The sequence below is a fragment of the Nilaparvata lugens genome, chromosome 13 (genome assembly GCF_014356525.2).
Source record: "Nilaparvata lugens isolate BPH chromosome 13, ASM1435652v1, whole genome shotgun sequence".
NCBI lineage: Eukaryota > Metazoa > Arthropoda > Insecta > Hemiptera > Delphacidae > Nilaparvata > Nilaparvata lugens.
The window spans coordinates 4756010-4779584 of NC_052516.1; the positions used below are offsets into that span (position 1 = coordinate 4756010).

The window sequence follows — 23575 nt, forward strand, 5'->3', positions numbered from 1 at the left end:
CCTTCATACGCCAATATTACAGTAGAAATCAGTCTATAGAATTATTCATCATAAATCAGCTGACAAGTGATTACACAGATGTGTGGAGAAGCCAGTCTATTGATGTATTTCCATAAGGTGTATAGTTTCAATCAGGTGCTTGTGGATGAGAATACTGCGTGAGATCTACTGTTTACAGAACTACTAGTAATAGACAGTAGTCAACAGTGATCGGCTTGAAATTTGTAACATAAATGTCCTATACCATGTGATATATTCTTATGCTATCTTCTGATGTACAATCGATCTTTACAAACCTAGCACAGAATAGAAATCAATCAATCTCTCTATGCCTCAACTAGTCCACATACCATATCTTCAATCTTTTGGATGGGTTCCACAACATCAACAATAAATTGCTCTAGAAACTTTTACAGTATCAACATGTGGCTCCAAAGCGTCTTTTTCCAGACAAATGTTCAAAAGATGTTATTTATTTATTACATTCCACAATCACAATATCAAAGTTTAAAAGCTTTTAAACCAGATCACTCCCGTGTTATCGGATGTGCACGTTAATTGTCGATCCCGGCTGAAGTATGACAGTCGTAAGGCCCATTGATGGCTTAAATGATATATTCAGGCGTTAATTGTCGGTCCCAGCTGAAGAATGACAGTCGTAAGGCCCATTGACGGCTTAAATGATATATTCAGGCGTTAATTGTCTGTCCCAGCTGAAGAATGACAGTCGTAAGTCCCATTGACGGCTTAAATGATATATTCAGGCGCTATTTGTCGGTCCCGGCTGAAGTATGACAGTCGTAAGGCCCATTGACGGCTTAAATTATATATTGAGGCGGTGGAACCTTTCCGCTAGGGACTCCCCACCAACAAAAGCCATACGAATTTACTTTTTATCACAATGTCAGATCAATGATTGGAGGAAAATCAACAGGATGAACCCATTGAATTATCAAACAATTCTATTGACCCTATAACAATCTAATCCTAACTGACATTGATGCATATATTAATTAAAACTATTGAATATAAAAACATAACAAATGGTTGGTTGTAGAGCCTCTTGTTTCAAATGAGAGGATTAATAAATAGGTAGAGAATTGCAAATGTTCTAAAAAAGTTAACAAGCAATTATATTGATTCTATCACACCACCAATTCATCCTAACTGACATAGATACATATTAATTGAACCACACAATGAAATGTGTTGAGCAATACAACACTGCGCAACATATATACAGTGTATATAAAAATGTATATAATACAGGAAGTTATGTACCGGACCAGAGAGCAGCGACTAAATCGAGTACAGTGTATAGTGAACCATCTTCCGCTAAAAACAGTACATTGGCTGGACTTTCTATTGCAGATTGCAGCTGATTCAAACCAGCGGAGCGATGAAACATAGACACATACAGAGGCATCCTCCGAGCAACGAGACATAGACATATGGAGAGGCATCCCAGGATTGAGACATAGATATATAGGGAGGCATCCGAGCAATGAGACATAGATATATGGAGAGGCATCCGAGCAACGAGACATAGACACATGGAGTGGTTACTGTAACAAAGTTCTGATGCAATCTCCGTTAGCTTTGGAAAATGGCGACGATGAAATTAGGCCTGATCAGGATATCCCGAGTGTGGATTTATGGGTAGAGGATTTCTGAGGAAATTCGAGTTTGAAATAGAAATTTGATTTTCCACCAATCAATTCAAGAGTGGATTTAAAAACAATGACAAAGTCAGATTTTAGCGGTGTTCTGGTGAAGGGGAAGCAAGATAATTTTCGTGTGTTTGAAATGGAAATTTGATTTTCCACCAATTAATTCAAGATCGAGTGGATTAATTAAATACAATGACAAAGTCAGATTTTAGCGCTGTTCTGGTGAAGGGGAAGCAGAATAATTTCGTGTTTGGATACTATTTTTCAACAAATAAACATACTACCATATTGTCGAATGATAGACAAGGTTAGAAACATGAATATTAATCAGATACTATCATTATAACATGGACTTCATTAACTTATAGCAAAAGAGCATTATCAGTACCCACCTAATAACGAAGAACAAAGAAAATCCTTCAATTTTGACAGGAGAAACACACATCCAAGAAGAAGTAGAAAGAGACAGAGAAGGAAAGAAATAAGAGGTACATAATGGACAATTCTATTTAGAGAAGCATCAAAGATAGAGATAGACAATGAGAGAAATGAGAGGGAAATGAGGGGCAATTATATTTAGGAAAACATACGAGAGAGAGACAGAGAATGAGAGAAATGAGATGGAAATGACGAACAATTCTATCTAGGAAAACATCCAAGAAAGAGACAGAAAATGACAGAAATAAGAGGTAAATGACGAACAATTCGATCTAGGAAAACATTTAAGAAAGAGACAGAGTGTAGGAGAGAAATGAGAGGGGAATGACGGACAATTCTTTTAAGGATACAATAATTCATCAGGGTTTTCACAGAGTTTGTAGTCATTACGGTGCAAAGGTCATTAGTGGGATTGAAACATACAGAAAGTAGGAGGAAGCTCCTAAAAATAACTTCCTCAACATTATAGGCAGGAACTTCATTCGAACAATTAATTTGGATAATGTACCGTATATTTGATAAGACCGTGGATGTATTGTTCAACAATTGAAAGGATCTATAGAGAGATTCACGGTATAAAGTTAGTCTTAATAATAGGTTGTCCATTCTCCTTTTCCACCACTTTCTATAGTAGGAAGCTTTGATTCAAGCATAAATGAATTAAATTAATTACTTATTTATTTAATCTATTATAATTACTTATTCAATTTGTGATTCAAGTCATCACTGTGTATCTGAAGAATAGACCTATAACCATCCTCGGTGAATTGAGAATCTATATGCAAAATTTCAAGTTAATCAGTCCAGTAGTTCAAGCGTGATAATGCGTCGTTCGTTAATTTACTATCCCGTACGTGTATAAGCCGATTCTTTCCTTCATTATATTTTATTTATTTAAAAAAAATACATACAGGTATGGGAACAACAGGCATTATAACCCAAAAATAGACTAGCAGGTAAACCCATGCTCCGGAAGGTTCTAATTAAAAACTTGACAAACTGAAATCTTGAGCTACTGAAATGTTGAAGAATTTAAAATAGGCCACTAACCATCATCGTTGAATTAAGAATCTATTATGTAAAATTTCAAGTTAATCAGTTGAATAGTTAAGACGTATTGATGTGTAATTCGTGAATTTCCTATCACGGACATGTATAAGCCAATTCTTTCCTTTATCATAGTAGTAGCTCTGTGAACAGTAGACCTCACGCAGTATTCTCATTCACAAGTATCTGATTGAAACTATAGACCTTATGGAAATACAGCAATAGACTGGCTTCTCCACACATCTGTGTAATCACTTGTCAGCTGATTTATGATGGATAATTCTATAGTCTGATTTTTACTCTAATATTGGCGTATGAAGGAGGCTCCTTTTATATCATCCTTGAAATGAAAAATTCCCAAAAACCTTGTATATACGTCGATGCGCAATTAAAAAAAGGAACATATCTGTCAAATTTCATGAAAATCTATAACCGCGTTTCGCCGTAAATGCGCAACATAAAAACATTCAAACATTCAAACATTTAAACATTAAGAGAAATCCCAAACCGTCGACTTGAATCTTAGACCTCACTTCGCTCGGTCAATTATAGACTAGCAGGAAACCCGTGCTCCGCAAGATGCTAATTAAAAACTTGCCAACTAAAATCTTCAAGAATTTAAAATAGGCCACTAACCATCATCGGTGAATTAAGAATCTATATGCAAAACTTCTAGTTAATCACTTGAGTAGTTCAAACGTGATGATGCGTCATTCGTGAATTTCCTATCCCGTAGACGCGTACGTACATGTATAGTACGCGTCTCGTAGCTTTGCCACCGTGAAACTGCATATTGGCAAGGTATGGTTCGTGGGGTGATATTCCTACTTTAAAAAAACATACGCTCCAGAGTTCCTAGATGCCTATATGGAGGAAGCTTCCTACAGATGTTCGATGTTTTTGAACGGGTAGTATTGTAGTGTAGTTGCTCTCCGCTGATAGGCAAAGCTACAGGACCCGGACTATAATAAGCCAACTCTTTCCTTTATTATTGACAGAGCGAAGTGAGGTCTAAGATTCAAGTCGACGGTTTGGCATTTCTCTTAATGTTTAAATGTTTATATGTTGCGCATTTACGGCGAAACGCCGTAATAGATTTTCATGAAATTTGACAGGTATGCTCCTTTTTAATTGCGCGTCGACGTATATACAAGGTTTTTGGAAATTTTGCATTTCAAGGATAATCTGAAAGGAAAAAGGAGCATACGCCAAGGAAAAAGGAAAAGGAAAAAGGGCATACGCCCTTCATACGCCAATATTAGAGTAAACTCAGACTATAGAATTATTCATTATAAATCAGCTGACAAGTGATTACACAGATGTGTGGAGAAGCCAATCTATTGCTGTACTTCCATAAGGTCTATAGTTTCAATCAGGTACTTGTGGATGAGAATATTGCGTGAGGTCTACTGTTCACAGAACTACTAGTTAAGAATGATACTGTATTAAATTGTATCTATGAATTTATGAACATAAATGAATAAATAATTATGCAAATAAACTAATTTATAAACGTAAATATTTCTCAGAGTATTACGTATTCATAACACACTCAACCCCAGACATGACTCACACTCACTTACTTTAAAACAAGAGTGAAAACACACCTTTGAACCAATTAGGCAATGTACTCTCCATAGAAACAAACTGCACCATTGAAAATAGTGTGAGAAAAGTGCTTTCTCCAAGTTGTTAGGAACAGTTCAAACTATACAAGTATTTCGTGCATAAGATAAGCGCTCAGACCTCGGCTTGTAGTACTTTTGAGGAGACATTTACTATAGTGAGGTCCATATTATACTGGCAGTATTTGATTAACATTGGTGTTGCTATCCTTGTCTATCATTCGACAAAGCAGATAGCGCTGTCCTTTTCTAGCTATGTTGCCTGATTGTTCTTCAACACTGTAGGAATATAATTAAATTAACAAAATATTTCATTGTTAGTTATCCATCTTGTTTTCACTACTATTATTACTATTAAATTTTGTAAAACTTCAAAGTGAAAAAACAGTCACATTCTTTGATGTGGCGACGTCCGTTTCGTGCTGGCATTGCACATTCTCAAACCAAACAGAAACTCAAACTTTGGCTTGAAAATGTGCAATACCAGCACGAAACGGACGTCACCACATCAAAGAATGTGAGTGTTATTTCACTTTAAAGTTTTACAAAATTTAATAGTAAAAATATTTCATCTCAATTTTAAAAATTCATTATGAAATTATTGAAAAATATAATTTTTGCTCAATAAAATATAATTGATTATTCTAAACGAGAATCAACAGTTGATATCACATCAATAAACCTGTATCAGCTACCGTCTATAGAAGGCATTGACAAGACCGAGAATCGGCAACGTTGTTCTCCTATCTTTCTCCACTGCCATTATAACGTGGACCTCACTCTAAGAGGGAATTCCTTTCACTTTGCAATTTAATAATGTTGGAGCTACAATACTACAGTACTGCTAAATCCAAGCTTATAGTAGAGCCTTGGACCGCCAGAAAGGGTGGATATATATGTATAATATATACGGTAAGTGTAGCAAATTATGAAGTGGCTATATATTGAGAACCAGGGCACGATTCCAAAGAGCAATGTCTGTTCCGTGTCCCCTGTGTGGGTGTTCAACGTATAGACAGGAAAGTGATTTGATACAGAAAGAGGAGTTATTTGATACAGAAAGAGAAGTTATTTGATACAGAAAGAGAAGTTATTTGATACAGAAAGAGAAGTTATTTGATACACAATATTAAGTTCATGAAGTTTATATATTATTCATATTTTCTAATGATGAAATGATACACAATTATTCATTAAAGTAATTGGGGAGAATCTACAGGCACAGGCACAGCATAAAACTGACCCTTTCCCGAATTTTGATTCATATACTAGTTACGATTTATTTTGTTTGTGCATAAATTTCCACAGTCGACGACGGCAAGCATTGTTGACATTCATATTGTCCAAATTTCAAGTGTACTAAAACAGCTGATCAAATAACTTTTCATTATTTGTGTTTATTATTCAAGAATCAAACATTTCTAATAATATCAACATATTGTTATTTAAGAGTATAAAAAAGTATAAACTCAACCTCCCCCATTAAAACATAATTGAACATTATCTTTCAGGTTATTTAGACATATTGAAATCTACCCAATCTGAGATCCTCACCCTGTCGTGGTCGACGACGGCATTTACACACAAACGAAAACCCAGATTTAACGGTATCTAAGTTGGTTGACGGTGTCTAAAAATGTTTTGATTTCCAAGATTTTCAGGAAAGCATTTCTAAAATTTCAATCTCGGAAAATGAAGGATTTCTGACAGACTCCTGTATGAATAAGGCCCGATTGCAAAAAAGCCGGTTTAATTTTAATCGAGATTAATTCCACGAGAACCAATCAGAGGAGTCCTCTTTTCAAAAAAACCTTCTCTGATTGGTTCTCGTAAAATTAATCAACATTAAAATTTAACCGGCTTCTGTGTAACCGGCAATAAGACTCAGATTCTGTGTCAATACAAATCTTGGTTTTATGTATTTATAACAGTGGTGGAGTAAAATATAATAATTACTATGTACAATAGACCTAATTGCAATTTTATAACCTGTGTAATTGTGGATCATAGTAAATAATTGACTTATCCCATTTAAATAAGATCTTGATAAACGATTTATAACTTTTATGACTCAACCCATTATTGCTTGATAAAGTCAATTTACTTTTTACTATTGCATCGGGCTAGTTGAAGTCTCATGAAAATATTTAATTTAAGATTCAAAATTGTTTCCCGTTACCACAATAGTCCTGATTAATTTCCTTAAGAAGCTTTATTAGACAAAGCTAATTCCTACTGCAGTGAAATTATTCACTTTCCACTGTCATCATTCCTTACATATAATATCAATGATTTCCATTCAAATAATGCTGACAGTTTTTAGTGAACTCAGTGTGAGTAACTTCAGACAATAATTCCAAGGTCGAAAATGATAACCGATAAACCTCTGAGCGGGAGCAATTTTCTTGAAAATTGCCTGCAAAATCATGTGGAAAATTGTTTCCTAGCTAATCAAGCATCCAACTATAGTAGATGAGAAGAATTGACCTTGAAGATGGCATAAACTTCTTCTTCTTCATATTGGTTAGGTATGATAAAAATGTAGCCTACTGAAAATAAATTGAATTTTCAACTTTCTCCTTAAAATTCTATAAAATGCTGATGAGTAAAATTTTTCTAACCGTACATAACCTTTAGCTGGATTCCTACATATCAGTATCAGTGAACGTGCCCTGTACAGTGTAGATAAATATAATCTCCATGAATTGTAAAGGGACTGTTCTCACTCAGCCCGGCCGAGCAAGTAGTATGAATAGTCCCATTAGAGCGCATGAGAATTATATTATCACTGTACCGGACACGTTCACTGATACGTCGGAAACCACGTCTTGAATGTTTGAGAGTAACTTATTATAAAGTTCCCATTATTAAGTCTGGCATTTCAAGTGCATCATAATAAATAAGCACAGAAGGAAATTATCAAATTAGTATTTATTAATTTGATAATAATGTTACCCAGTACCTATCTTCATAGCCACCTCTAATACAAGGCCCCGGCCTACGATATTGCAACGTCGCAGTGTAGGCCTAGAATCTAATCATAGCCACCTCTAATACATGAGGTGGCTATGATCTAATACATGATTGGTGGAAAAGATCAGCTGGTATTTTTTAAAATCTTTTTCACCAATCATGTATTAGATTCTAGGCCTACACTGCGAAGTTGCAATATCGTAGGCCGGGGCCTTGTATTAGAGGTGGCTATGCTATCTTACGTACCTATCTAATCACAAATTCATATAATAATTTAAACAACCTATATCGTATCATCCTCTATTCAAAAAATATCAAAGTCAAAATAATTGATAAAATAACGTATAATTTACCGCGGGGATTTGGAAACGGGGAAACGATAAGAAACGGGGATTTGGAAAACTCATTGATCATAATATTATACCAATACTTTACTGGCCCTAATCATTTTATATAATAAGAGTTTTTCAATCTTATTTCGACCTCAGAAGATTGAAAACTCTTATTATATAAAATGATCAGGGCCAGTAAGTATTGGTTATAATAATATTATGATCAAGCAGTGAGTTTTCCAAATCCCCGTTTCTTATCGTTTCCCGTTTCCAAATCCCGCGGTAAATTATACGTTATTTTATCATTATTTTGACTTTGATATTTTTTGAATAGAGGATGATACGATATAGGTTGTTTAAATTATTATATGAATTTGTGATTAGATAGGTACGTAAGATAGCATAGCCACCTCTAATACAAGGCCCCGGCCTACGATATTGCAACTTCGCAGTGTAGGCCTAGAATCTAATACATGATTGGTGAAAAAGATTTTAAAAAATACCAGCTGATCTTTTCCACCAATCATGTATTAGATCATAGCCACCTCATGTATTAGAGGTGGCTATGATTAGATTCTAGGCCTACACTGCGACGTTGCAATATCGTAGGCCGGGGCCTTGTATTAGAGGTGGCTATGAAGATAGGTACTGGGTAACATTATTATCAAATTAATAAATACTAATTTGATAATTTCCTTCTGTGTTTATTTATTATGATGCACTTGAAATGCCAGACTTAATAATAAGTTACTCTCAAACATTCAAGCTGGATTCCGACGTATCAGTGAACGTGTCCGGTACAGTGATAATATAATTCTCATGCGCTCTAATGGGACTATTCATACTCGCTCGGCCGGGCTGAGTGAGTGCCGAACAGTCCCATTACAATTCATGGAGATTATATTTGTCTACACTGTACAGGGCACGTTTACTGATACTGATATACGAATCCAGCTAAAGGTTAAGTACGGTTAGAAAACGTTCACTCGTCGGCATTTTATTGAATTTGAAGGAGAAAGTTGAAAATTCAATTTATTGTTAATACATTTTTATCATACCGGTACCTAACCAATATGAAGAAGAAGTTTATGCCATCTTCAAGGTCAATTCTTCTCATCTACTATAGTTGGATGCTTGATTAGCTAGGAAACAATTTTCCACATGATTTTGCAGGCAATTTTCAAGAAAATTGCTCCCGCTCAGAGGTTTATCGGTTATCATTTTCGACCTTGGAATTATTGTCTGAAGTTACTCACACTGAGTTCACTAAAAACTGTCAGCATTAGTTGAATGTAAATCATTGATATTATATGTAAGGAATGATGACAGTGGAAAGTGAATAATTTCACTGCAGTAGGAATTAGCTTTGTCTAATAAAGCTTCTTAAGGAAATTAATCAGGACTAGTGTGGTAACGGGAAACAATTTTGAATCTTAAATTAAATATTTTCATGAGACTTCAACTAGCCCGATGCAATAGTAAAAAGTAAATTGACTTTATCAAGCAATAATTATTATGAGTTGAGTCATAAATCGTTAATCAAGATCTTATTTAAATGGGATGAGAAGTCAATTATTTACAACGATCCACAATTACACAGGTTATAAAATTGCAATTAGGTCTATCGTACATAATAATTATTATATTTTTATATTTTACTGCACCACTGTTATAAATACATAAAAGCAAGATTTGTATTGACACAGAATCTGAGTCTTATTGCCGGTTACACAGAAGCCGGTTAAATTTTAATGTTGATTAATTTTACGAGAACCAATCAGAGAAGGTTTTTTTGAATAGAGGGCTCCTCTGATTGGTTCTCGTAAATTAATCAACATTAAATTTAACCGGCTTCTGTGTAACAGGCAATAAAAATCTTGCTTTTATGTATTTATAACAGTGGTTCAGTAAAATATAATAATATAATTATTTAAAAATGAGAACCAATCAGAGAAGGTTTTTATGAAAAGAGGGCTCCTCTGATTGGTTCTCGTGGAATTAATCGCGATTAAAATTGAACCGGCTTTTTTGCAACCGGGCCTTATTCATACAGGAGTCTGTCAGAAATCCTTCATTTTCCGAGATTGAAATTTTAGAAATGCTTTCCTGAAAATCTTGGAAATCAAAACATTTTTAGACACCGTCAACCAACTTAGATACCGTGAACTACTGGTTGATAGTTTGATTAAAATGATAGAACACTTCACTTCTTGCTTTGTAAATATGTTTTTACACTTTTACAAAGCAAGAAGTGAAGTGTTCTATTATTTTAATTAAACTATCAACAAAAGAGGCTGATGACTCCTAGAAACTTAATGACAAATCTAGACAACGACCAATTACCGTAACAAGTACTCAAACACAATATGATAATTTCTCTTCAAAACTACTGTGAAAATCACAGACGAAAATCAACTTTCGTTTTCACACCAACTATTCCCAGTACGGTAATCGTTCTCCGCCACAGCTTTCATGAAGACAAACCCACTAAATTATGTCTGATGATATTCTATTTTCACTGTTCCAACTGTGAGAAAAACATTGCAAATTAAGCTAGCCTAATCAAAGAGCAGTTTTACTCCGACATCAATGATCAATTCATTCCTCATTTATTCAGATTCAAGATTGAGGTTCATGATCACACTTCAGTTAACGGTTGATATTAATTGTTCTTCTACAGTGCATTAATTGCACAAATCAACTACAGTGATATTCACTTTAAACTGTCAGAATTGGGAGAAGAAGAAGTAACGAAGAAGAAGATGATGTTGATGATGATAAAGAAGAAGAGCATCTTGAGAAGATGCATTAATTAGGGTATTAATTAGTTTTGAAGCTGTGAATCACCCACAGTTTCTAAGGTCACTAATACTGACGGTAGGTATATTTTTATCTTGTAATCTATTAACCAATCAAACCAACGTGTGAAAAAGAAGAGCGTTTGTGAAAGAGAGACAATTAGAATGAGAAAAACTGTGAGAGAGATGAGGAACGTGTGAAGCATTGCTAATCAGTAATCTCTGCTGAAGAGATGAGAGTGAAATTAAATTATTTTTGAAAGTCAAGGTGAAGTCTATCGTCTTCTGATAAAGCAGCCACAATGGAAACTATGAGAAGAGAGAACTGAATTATTCATTCTTCACAATTCATTTGGGATTTCATTATTGAATAATTCATTCATAAGTGAAGATTTATTGTTCAAACTATCATTGAACTTGAAAAATTTCCAATCAAGGATTTTATTGTTTGTGGATGATCAAATTTTTCATTTATAAGAAAAGATTGGGAATCGATTTTCTTCAAGGATCTTGTCACCTTTTTCATTGTGAAAAACTTTCAAACCCCTATAAAATTTAATGATAGAATTGTAGACTCATCATTATATAGATGAAGGGGAAGAATTGGCTTACAGGATAGGATATTCATGAATGACGCATCATCACGTCTCAACTCTACTCAACTGATTAACTTGAACTTTTGAATATAGATTCTTAATTAACCGAGGATGGTTGTAGGCCTTATTTGAATTCTAGATTTCAGTAGCTAAAGTTTATAATTAGACCCTTGCGGAGCACGGGTTACCTGCTAGTTTTCCCATAAAAATAACAACCATAATTGATGGACTGTATCATTATTTCATTTGAATTCAGAAGGCTCATATTATGAGAGGTTAATAGAGCAAGAATGTAATACGTATTCACTTGAAACGGTCAGCCTGCCTTTAATAACATCAAAGCTGTCCATTGATTATTCAATCAAAGGTCTCAGTTCATTTATTTATTCATTCAATCATTAGACACAATTTCCAAAAAAGTACCACAGGCTTAAACCCAAAACATTCCCAATTCTAATTTATAAGACTATTTATAATTTTTAAAGGTCACAGTTCATTTATTCATTCATTCAATAATTTAACACAACTTCCAAAAAAGTAGCACGGACTTAAACCCAAAACAGTCCCAATTCTAATTTATACGACAGTTCAAATGCTCACAGTCTGAACTTAATTTCACTAAAGAAATCCCTGAAAAGCTTGCATAACACTGACAATAATATATAATGATGCAGATCAAAAATACCATTGAAGAGATATAGAGTAGTTGAGTAGCTATTTACATTGCAAAATAAACGCTGCAACTGTCCGATATTGCAATGGTTGCTTTCAATAATGTTAGGAATGAGCGGTGGAACAAAATAATTCTGATCGGTTTCCTTACAAAACTTGGAAGTGGAACGAAAATGAATGAAGGTAAACTGTCTGAGAGAAATAGAGCAAATACTGATGATGAATAAATAGGGGAGAGAATCGAGAGTGGTGTGCTTCCTTTTTAGAATATGATAAGGATAAGAACAGGAGAAGAGAAGGAAGAAGAAGAAGAAGAAGAAGAAGAAGAAGAAGAAGAAGAAGAAGAAGAAGAAGAAGAAGAAGAAGAAGAAGAAGAAGAAGAAGAAGAAGAAGAAGAAGAAGAAGAAGAAGAAGAAGAAGAAGAAGAAGAAGAAGAAGAAGAAGAAGAAGAAGAAGAAGATATTGGTTGGTGAGAGGAAGAAGAGGGAAGAGAGAAGAGCAGGATGAGAAGAAGTGATCTTTGAGGAGGAAGATTAGGAGTAGGAGAGGATGAGGAAGAAAAGAAGTAGAGCATAGGGAGAAAGAGAGGAAGTAGGAGTGGGGGAAGATAATAAGTAAGAAGATTAGGAGACAGAGAGAGAGAGTTGAAGAGGAGAAGAAAGAGAAGACATAGAAGATGAGGAGAAAGAGAAGAAGGAGGAATTATTCTCACAATCAGGATATGAAAGTGAAGAAGAAAGATAGAGAAAGTGATACAGAAGAAAGGAGACAAGAAGTGGAAGATGAGGAGGAAGAGGAGAAGTATATAGAAGAAGGAGCCGTTTTCCACAACTAGAATTTGAAAGAGGAAGTGAATGAAAACAAGAATATGTGGAGGACGTGAACAGAAGAGTGAAGAAGAGACCGAGAAATAGACGAGAAGAAGATGAAAGAGGAGGAGACGAGAAGAAGATGAAAGAAGAGGAGACGAAGAAGAAGAAGAAGAAGAAGAGTGGTGTGCTTCCTTTTTAGAAGATGATAAGGATAAGAACAGGAGAAGAAGAAGAAGAAGAGTGGTGTGCTTCCTTTTTAGAAGATGATAAGGATAAGAACAGGAGAAGAAGAAGAAGAAGAAGAAGAAGAAGAAGAAGAAGAAGAAGAAGAAGAAGAAGAAGAAGAAGAAGAAGAAGAAGAAGACGAATAAGAAGAAGAGACACGAACTATTAAATCAGGAGCTGTTCCAAATATAGAGCGCACAGCGGCAATAATAATATTATTTCGATTACATAAACGCAGTACGGTAGGTTTACGGGAAACAATAAGTAATGTCTGGAAATATTATTACGGCAGAAGTGGTCTTATTTTATAGTAGTAGAACTTGTCATTATTATTACAGAACAATAATATGAAAGGCAAGCAGTGAAATTTCAAATGTAAAGAGATAGTATCGCGTAATCATTCATCAGAAATAACAGAGAATCTGGGAGTCATTACTTTTTTCAAACGTGAGCTGAATAAAGTTATGTAGTCCGACACTTTTTCTAGTGGATTGTTAGAGGTAGAAAGTTTTGGAATTGGCTCGAATTTATTCTGGATTATAGTCGAATTTGTGATCTAGGTTTAAGAGGCCTTAAGTTTTGGAATTGGCTCGAATTTATTCTGGATTATAGTCGAATTTGTAATCTAGGTTTAAGAGGCCTTAAGTTTTGGAATTGGCTCGAATTTATTCTGGATTATAGTCGAATTTGTAATCAAGGTTTAAGAGGCCTTAAGTTTTGGAATTGGCTCGAATTTATTCTGGATTATAGTCGAATTTGTAATCTAGGTTTAAGAGGCCTTAAGTTTTGGAATTGGCTCGAATTTATTCTGGATTATAGTCGAATTTGTAATCTAGGTTTAAGAGGCCTTAAGTTTTTGAATTGGCTCGAATTTATTCTGGATTATAGTCGAATTTGTTATCTAGAATCCTTATAGAGGTTTTGGAACTAGCAAGAAAAGTGCAAACTTTGTTCAGTTATATCATAGAAAAAGGTAGCATATAAAATAATGATAATATCGACTGACCTGGCTGGCTGGCTCAGGTCTGGTGTCAGAGTTTTCAGGTCGCAACCATGATCAATTTCAGGGTCTCTGAAATATAAGAAGATATCCCATGGTATAGGTCGTTCATGTTTCAAATTTCAAGCCGATCTTCTGTTAACTCAAGCTGATTACTGTCGACTACAGTATATTATTACTGTTTAGGCCGGGTGAGAGTGTAAGAACGGCACAGTATGAGAGACTACCAGCGTCACTCATGAAACTGAAAACTGAAAAAATTTTTGGTGAAGCTATGTGACGCTGGTAGTCTCTCATACTGTGCCCTTCTTACACTCTCAGCCTAAACAGTAATAATAGACTGTAGTCGACAGTAATCAGCTTGAGTTAACAGAAGATCGGCTTGAAATTTGAAACATGAACGACCTATACCATGGGATATCTTCTTATATTTCAGAGACCCTGAAATTGCTAATGGTGGCGACCTGAAAACTCTGACACCAGACCTGAGCCAGCCAGCCAGGTCAGTCGATATTATCATTATTTTATAATATGCTACCTTTTTTTCTATGATATAACTGAAAAAATTTGGCGATTTGACTACTAGGAATATCGGCTTTGATTAACAGTGAAATTTGGAACATAAACGCCCTACACCACAGGATATCTTCTATGTTATCTTTTCTCTATGGTATAAATTTATTAAAGATACGAATGAATTTCTTAATAAATAAGCTTACAATTTAGTTAAATTTCAAGATTTATTACAATTTGATAATAAAGTGGGATAATTTCGCTCCTGATGAGAAATTTCGTCAGCCTGTCACCTTTGTTTAGTGTTTGGATTTCTATATTTCAAGTTGAAAATAAAAAATGAGAATGATATGTTTTAATAAAAATACTACCTGTATAGAAGTGTTTCTCCAACATACTAGTAGTTCTGTGAACAGTGGACCTCACGCAGTATTCTCATCTACAAGTACCTGATTGAAACTATAGACCTTATGGAAATACAGCAATAGACTGGCTTCTCCACACATCTGTGTAATCACTTGTCAGCTGATTTATGATGAATAATTCTATGGTCTGATTTTCACTCTAATATTGGCGTATGAAGGTGACTCCTTTTTCCTTTGATATTATCCTTGAAATGCAAATTTCCAAAAACCTTGTATGTACGTCGATGCGCAATTAAAAAAGGAACATAACTGTCAAAATTTCATGAAAATCTATTACCGCGTTTCGCCGTAAATGCGCAACATATAAACATTTAAACATTAAGAGAAATGCCAAACTGTCGACTTGAATCTTAGACCTCACTTCGCTCGGTCAATAAATCTCCATGAAACTTTGTCATTCCTCACATGAAATTTATTAGGCCTACTATATTCGTCACTTCTAACTATTATTGAATGAACATTTTATAAAACAAAAAAGTTATTGAAATTATTATTGATGTATAGTAACTTAATTACAATAATTTTAAACTTTGTGAAAACGATTTTGGACTAGAATTCCCCTGAATTATTATCTTGCAATGATTTTTTTTTTTAAATTTATTCATTCAAGAAATTTGAGATTCTATGTTTATTTCATAAAATTCATTTATGTATTTTTGTTGACAGAGGAGCAAAATGGCGCACCAACAGACTGCAGAACGGAATATTCCGCACCTTCGAGATATTTTCGGATTTCACGATAACTACCAGGCTATAAGGGATGAACCACCCCACAACAAGTACCAGGATAACAGCTGTAGAAAGTATAACAGGTAATCTAGACCCATTAGTTGTTTATAATTAAAATAAGATGCATTTATTTATTTTGGTAGAGTAGATAAATGAATAAATATAATGTTATTGACATAACATTCATAGAATAAATACAACGTCAATACACAAAATATAACGCACTAATAAAAGTGAGATATCACTGCTTACAGTATGAGCTGTGACTCTTAACCACAACGTAGAGCTGGATTCAAATACAGCAGTAACAGTGAAAATATGATTCCCACAAGTTCCAATTGGACTTTTCCCACTAAGCCAGGCCGAGTGAGTATGGATAATACCATAAGAACTCATAGAAATTATATTTGAGAATCCAGCTTTAACGTGTAACATCTCATTGACTTAATAGACGTCTCATTGACGTCTGAAAGAACTGTAATATTTTTTCATGTTATAATGTGGAACTCACTACAGTAACCGAACTGATTAGACTACTAAATTTATTCAATTTTTTTTACAGTATTAATTTTTGATGGACTATTCATTGTGCCTAATTGAAACGATAGAAAAATGAATTAATATTAATACACTACTCATCATTCATAAGTGACCTATGTTACTGTAGTATTGCAGGATCTAGAAACCACAATTGAATTCAATGCACCAAACATAATGGTGTATTTTTAAATAATATCTATTTATCAACTTTATTTTTTTAACAGAGACAAGGACCTTCACCACACTGTTACTGTATTGCAACATCTAGAAACCAGAATTGAATTCAATGCACCAAACATTTTGGTTAATTTTTTTTTTAATATCCTCAATTATTTCTTTATTCGTGGACAGAATCACAAATCATATAAATATGATTAGGAAGGAACAACAGGCTTGGCCCAAATCTATTCCATTCCCAAATTTTGATAGATTAATAAAATGTCCAAAATATAGGTTATGTTTCTACTGTAAAAAGTTCAATTTTCGTCCAAAAATATATATACGGTAAGCTAAACATTTTGAATTTAGAGAAATTAAATTATTCAACTCTATTTTTTCTTTATTTTTCAAACAGAGACAAGGACCTCCACCACACTGACAGTTCAACGTGCAACAACGGAAACGACAGCGCTATCTCGGTCGGGTCGACCAGCGAGGAAGAGTTGAGTCAGCTGATGTCGCAGACGTCGACTAAGAAGAAAAAGGAAAAGAAGAAGAAGGAGAAACAGCTGACTGAGACTGATGTCAAACACTTGGAGCGCCATCTCTCCATGAAGAAGACAATCAGGAAGAAGATTATGCGCGACTTGCAACAGGCGTTCGTCGAGGATCCTAATGAGTTCAGGTAAAAATTTTTAAAAAATTTGACAAAATTATAAAACTTTTCAAAAGACAGTCTAAAGGCAAACCGCACACAAAAATACAGACGAACGTATTCAGACAGGAGGAGAAATTTCTAACCAGGTGTTCGAATGTTGCAAACGTACTGTATGTGCAAGTGCACGTCAGATCATGCATGAACCGAGAAACAAAATCTGGAGAGCCATTGAAACACGTTGTGACTTGCATGTAGCTGCAACCAGCAAGTGCACGCGTTCAGTGTGAGTGTTCCTATTGCTCTTTTCACATTTTGTTTCTCATCTGCACGCTTGGTCATGCATAATCAAGCAAGCACTTGCACATAATATTTATTTTTCAAGGGCAACTCTTCACGAGTATTTTAAACCCAGGTGCTGATAATGATGAAGGGATGAATGACAATGCCACATGAACGCTTCCGTTTGTGAAGATGAATGAATGAGAGATGATTAAATGAAATCTGAGAACAAGCACCCAGCCGACAAAAAATGGTGTTTATTTATGCATCTAATATGATCATGATCATACCCTTATGCCTGTACAAGCAAAACCTGACTGGAAGAGCACACTAACAATCCGATGTTTATATTAGTCGAAACGAATTGAACAGTCTCTAATATAATTGAAATGAACCACCAATAACAACAAATAAACCACTGGAAAATGACAAATTATGAGAGAATAATTTAACCTCAAATAGAGCAGCGAATGAAATATAAACAACAAAGAATCGTAGACACAAAAACCTTACTTTTTGTGTAGTTGAGAAGTTGATATTGTGGTAATTATTCATATTAAATAAAAAGACTAAGAAATTGTCAAAAACCACAAATTTATTGATAGTTGAAAAGACCGGTTTCGGTTGTTACACCATTGTCAATCTCTGATAGACTAAAAGGTTTATCAGAGATTGACAATGGTGTGCCAACCGGTACCTAAAAGGTTTATCAGAGATTGACGATGGTGTAACAACCGAAACCAGTCTTTCTAAGTATCAATAAATCTGTGGTTTCTGACAATTTCTTTACCTTTTTATCTAACAAAAACCTTACCTCAAATTCAAACAGCTATTTTCAACTTGCAGCCTTTCCTCAAAGACAAAAAAAAGCTTGTACATGCTGCAGTTACTAAAAAACATAAATTTGTGTAAATGTAACAATATATTTGATATAGTAACCGTAGTACATGCATGCTTGACAACATGCCTGCAGTATAGTTAGTGGCTGGCCTAACTCTGACAACAATTTATTCACTTAACTAGATTTTTCCACATTTTATTCAACTACTTTTGAATTCAACTGAAGCATTTATTGTCTTTTTTTTGCAGAGTGGAAGACATCCCGCGTGAACAGCTAAAGGCCGAACTGAACCTACAGAGTCTGAGCTTCGGGGCGCCGGGCAAGGGAAAAAAGGGAAAGAAGTCCAACGGCGAGTCCAACTTCCTCGACTTCCTCCGCACTGGAGACTCAAGGAGTCCCCCGACCAGTTCCGGTCCAGGCCAAGGAGGTAAATGCTCACTTCATCTCGGATGTCAGTAAATCTCGATATATAAGTTTTTGACCACAGGGCAATCACATAGATACGCCCACCCCGTCTTTCGGAGGAGACGATAAGCCGTCGGTCCTGACTACCTAAAAAGTAGTCTTCATCTCTCATCATCATCCACGCACAAGCCTAAGAGCTTATGTGGGCATCATCCTTATTATCCTTAGTATCCTCAATATGATGATGAATGATATTTATATAGTGTGGTCCACGTTATAATGGCAGTGGAGAAAGATAGGAGCAGCGTTACCGGTTCTCTGCCTTGCCACCACCTTCTATAGATGATAGTTGACACCGGTATATTACTTTTCGTGTAGTTGAGGTGTTGATATTGTGGTAATTATTCATATTAAATAAAAATAATAAAAATTGTCAAAAACCACAGATTTATTGATACTTAGAAAGACCAGTTTCGGTTATTACACCATTGTCAATCTCAGTGTAACAACCGAAACCGGTCTTTCTAAGTATCAATAAATCTGTGGTTTTTGACAATTTCTTAGTATTTTTATTTAACCGGTATATTAACTATTAATTCTTGTTTAAAACAATTCTTTAATGATTTAATAATACATATTCATAATATTTAGATTGAATATTCTGTTAATTTATTTATTGTTGAAAAACGATCAGGAAACGTTGCGGAGGTGGGAAAGGAATGCGCTAACTGCTTTGTCGAATGATAGACAAGGATAGCAACACCAATGTTAAACAAATACTGCCATTATAAAGTGGACCTCAATATAAAAAAAAACCGTATGGCTTTTGCTGGTGGGGAGTCCCTTGCTGGAAGGTCCACTACCTACGTAAACAAAGCCCTAGTGCATTCGTGTGACGTCAGCACAGGTAGGGCTCCTACACCAATAAAAATTCGTTGATTTCAGCTGATCTATATCAGGAAGTGTTTCTATTGGTGTAGGAGCCCTACCTGTGCTGACGTCACACGAATGCACTTTGGCTTTGTTTACGGAGGTAGTGGAAGGTCCCACCTCGCCTCAATATATAATTCAAGGCGTAAATGGGCCTTTCGACTGTCATACATCAGCCGGAACCGACAGTTTAATGTGTCCATCCGATGAGACATTATCCTGGTCCATCCTGGACCTCAATATAGACCTATTTAAACTGTTTTGGCTCAATATGAACTGAAATTTTTCTCTAGCCGTCATAGATTATAAAGTCACCGGTCATGGCTCACCGACTTCAAACTGTCAGTATTGGTTGAACGGTAAACATCAATGTTATTCATAAGGAATACTGCCAGTTGAAATGAATCTCCCTAGAGACAGATAACAAAATAATATGTAAAATGCTTAATTATTTTTTCGATTAGAATTCGTTTTTTTCGACTAAAATTCCAATTTTCCCCAACAGCCGTCCTAGACGATGACGACTCCGGGCATGGTTCGCCCACCCGCGACCTGTCCGAGGACAGGACGTCCTCCAGACACCAGAGGCACGTCGAAGATGAGGAGGATGACGATATTGGAGGTGCCAAGAAGACTAGCTTCTGGAGACGGTTTACTATGAAGGGACGCAGTAAGCGTTAGACTGTCCACTGTCCAAAAAACTAACTACTTTCCTTTTCTCTATCCTGGGATCACATGATATTATCCGATACACTTCATACAATGAAAACTCCAGGAAACACCAGACCTGAGCCAGTCAGGTCACACTATATTATCATTATTATTCGCTTTAAATACTCACTTTTATTTTTAGGGATACTTTTGAAAGTACTGAAACACAATATAAAAATATATTAAGTACCCTTTAATTTTATAACAACACAGCTAGTTTCAACTCATCAAGAGCTATTTCATTTTAAAACGTGTGAATTAACCCTTGAAAATGACTCTTCAAGATGAAAACAGAAATTTAAATTGTCAACCACTTTTTATTATTATAAAATATTATAATATATACAGAACCTGGTTCTTTGTTTTGAACAAAACAAACAGCTGAAGATGTGGCTGGTAAAGCCACGAAACCCGGTTTTGTATAAATATTATAATATTTTATACTAATAAAAAGTGGTTAACAATTTAAATTTGGGTTTTCATTATGGAAAAGTACCACATCATTCACAACACAACTGTAAAGACTCTTCAAGAACTATTTTATTTTATAATGTGTAAATTTACATTGAATGAAAAAGACTAAGAAATTGTCAAAAACCGCCGGTTTTTGACAATTTCTTAGTTTTTTTCATTCAATATGAATAATTACCACCATATCAACTTCTCAACTACACAAAAAGTGTAAATTTACACTTTGTCAAAAAACCGCCGGTTTTTGACAATTTCTTAGTTTTTTTCATTCAATATGAATAATTACCACCATATCAACTTCTCAACTACACAAAAAGTGTAAATTTACACTTTGTCAAAAAACCGCCGGTTTTTGACAATTTCTTAGTTTTTTTCATTCAATATGAATAATTACCACCATATCAACTTCTCAACTACACAAAAAGTGTAAATTTACACTTTGTCAAAAAACCGCCGGTTTTTGACAATTTCTTAGTTTTTTTCATTCAATATGAATAATTACCACAATATCAACTTCTCCACTACACAAAAAGTGTAAATTTACACTTGAAAATGGGTCTTGCAGAGTTGAAACTAATTGTGTTGTTATGAAATAAAAGGGTACTTGATATGTTGTACTGTGTTTCAATATTATTATCAGATATATCATTTCATAGAATGAAAACTCTGACACCAGACCGATATATTATTATTATACAATGATATAATTAATCCATCCTTGAATATGTTTTTGAAAAGTAAAGATGGTAGAATGAATGGTTCATCAGCTTAGAAATAAAGAAAGTGTGAAAGAAATTTAAAAAATATCAATAATCAATAGGGAAATAGGCCTACTGTAGTTGAAAATATTTTTCAAGATCATTCATTATACAATGATTAATCCGTCCATGTATATTTTTGAAACGAGAAGTAAAGATGGTAAAATGAATCTATCATCATCTTGGAAAGGAAATTTGAAAGATATACAGAGAAATATCAATGAAAAATAGGGCAACAATGAACCGTAGTTGAAAATATTTGTTAAAATCAGGAATGACGCGAGTGCAATTTTCAATTTATGAGACCTATTTGCAAATTTTATAGAAATCTTCAATGAAAATACTGTATCATCCAAGTGTTTTTACTAGAAAAATATGTTTATAATATAGGTAGAATATAGATGTTATAAATGACTGGTTAGAAACTATTTCCACGGTGAAACAGATCAAGTGCAATTTTAATATCGAAAATTAATGAGAAACCGAGAATATTCTATTTTTATAGAGATTTTAAACCATTTATGTGAGTCGTACAATGATCGATTATCACTATGAATGTGTTTATTCATCTTTTTGCACAAGAAATGTGCAAAATATTAAATAATATTGAGTCTTCAGAGTTAATTTATGAAAAGTACCATAACTGAATATGCTACCATAATTAATATCGAGGTAATTAAAATATCACAGGAATATTGGGATAAACAAGGTAAATATAGATATTCTTACTATATTGAATAATTCTGTGTTCAATACTGGAACTATGATTTACCTAGAATATCTGGATTTAGTTAGAATAAACACTATTCAATTTCCAATAATAGTACGGTTTATGCACTTCAGCCTGAAGTTTAAAATTTTAAGGCCCTGTTGCACAAAATCCGGTTAAATTTCAACCATGATTAATTTCACAAGAACCTATCAGAGAACCGTCAAAAAGGCCTTCTCTGATTGGCTCTCGTGAAACTAATCACGGTTAAAGTTTAGCCGGCTTTTGCAACCGGCACTCAAACTTTAAAAATTCTGATGAGTTTGAGACTTCCACTTCTTTAATATACCTACTTAAGATAATTAAGGGAATTATTATGTACTTGCCTTAAGTTTTAGGTGGGTTCCGAACCACCGGATGTCACTACCATCCTAATGCTGTACCATACTGTTACATCCTTTTGTTCCTTTAGATTTTTATCGCTTCAATATCTAATTTATTATCAAATAATCAATTCACATTATTTCTCCTTCTAGTTACATAAGTCAATTAAAACTTGACTGTCAACTATTTTAGTTAGTAGTGATTAAAAAGGACTGTGATTTAACTAAACGAAAGCTAAGTTAACTATTGTCGCTGTTCTAGGCTAAGATTTTAGTTTTAATTTATTTTCGTTTGAGAGGCTGCTGAGTTGTGATGTTCTACGATAATTTTGAAAAAAATTGAGAATTTTGTTTGATTGAGTTTTGAAGTGAGAGTTTTGCTTAATTCAATTGTTGGAGTTTATTATTTCACTTATACATTGGTGTAGAGCACATCACTTGTTCTATGAAAACTAAACATAAGTGCCCGACATATTATGTAAATGTAAGTTATCAATCATTTTATTTGTAAATACTTTCAGTTTTATGTCGATAGAAAATATAATTATTTTTAAAAGCAAACTGGAAATTGTCCATTCATTTTTATCACCATCCTGTCAAACTTGAGTGCCGGTCGCACAAAACCCAGTTGAATTTTAATCGTGATAAATTTCACGAGAACCAATCAGAGAAGTCTTCTTACAAAAAAAGCTTTTTCTTATTCGTTCTCGTGACATATTGACCAAAAATTAAAATTTAATCGGCTTTTGAGCAACCGGGCCTTCGGCTGTAAATGTTTTCGTTTTGATTTTAGACTTGATAGTGATAAAGGAACAGTTTTTAAAAGTCTACAATAATTTATAAATGTATTAATTCTTTCCAGATTAATCAGCGTTA

General features: G+C 34.4%; 2 protein-coding genes across 7 annotated transcripts in view; one reads left to right on the plus strand and one right to left on the minus strand.

Annotated features, from left to right (window-relative positions):
• The window catches only part of LOC111046225, a 63034-nt gene extending 39774 nt beyond the window's left edge, over positions 1–23260 (plus strand). For all 3 annotated transcript variants that reach the window (XM_039439651.1, XM_039439649.1, XM_039439652.1), the window contains exons 3-6: positions 15793–15938; positions 16970–17239; positions 18581–18759; positions 20173–23260. In XM_039439651.1, the coding sequence (XP_039295585.1) occupies positions 15802–15938; positions 16970–17239; positions 18581–18759; positions 20173–20348 (762 nt within the window). In that variant the 5' untranslated portion in view covers positions 15793–15801 and the 3' untranslated portion in view covers positions 20349–23260. The remainder of the gene's footprint in view (positions 1–15792; positions 15939–16969; positions 17240–18580; positions 18760–20172) is intronic.
• Positions 1–23575, minus strand: part of LOC111056978 — a 486313-nt gene that overhangs the window by 149392 nt on the left and 313346 nt on the right. The window lies entirely within an intron of this gene.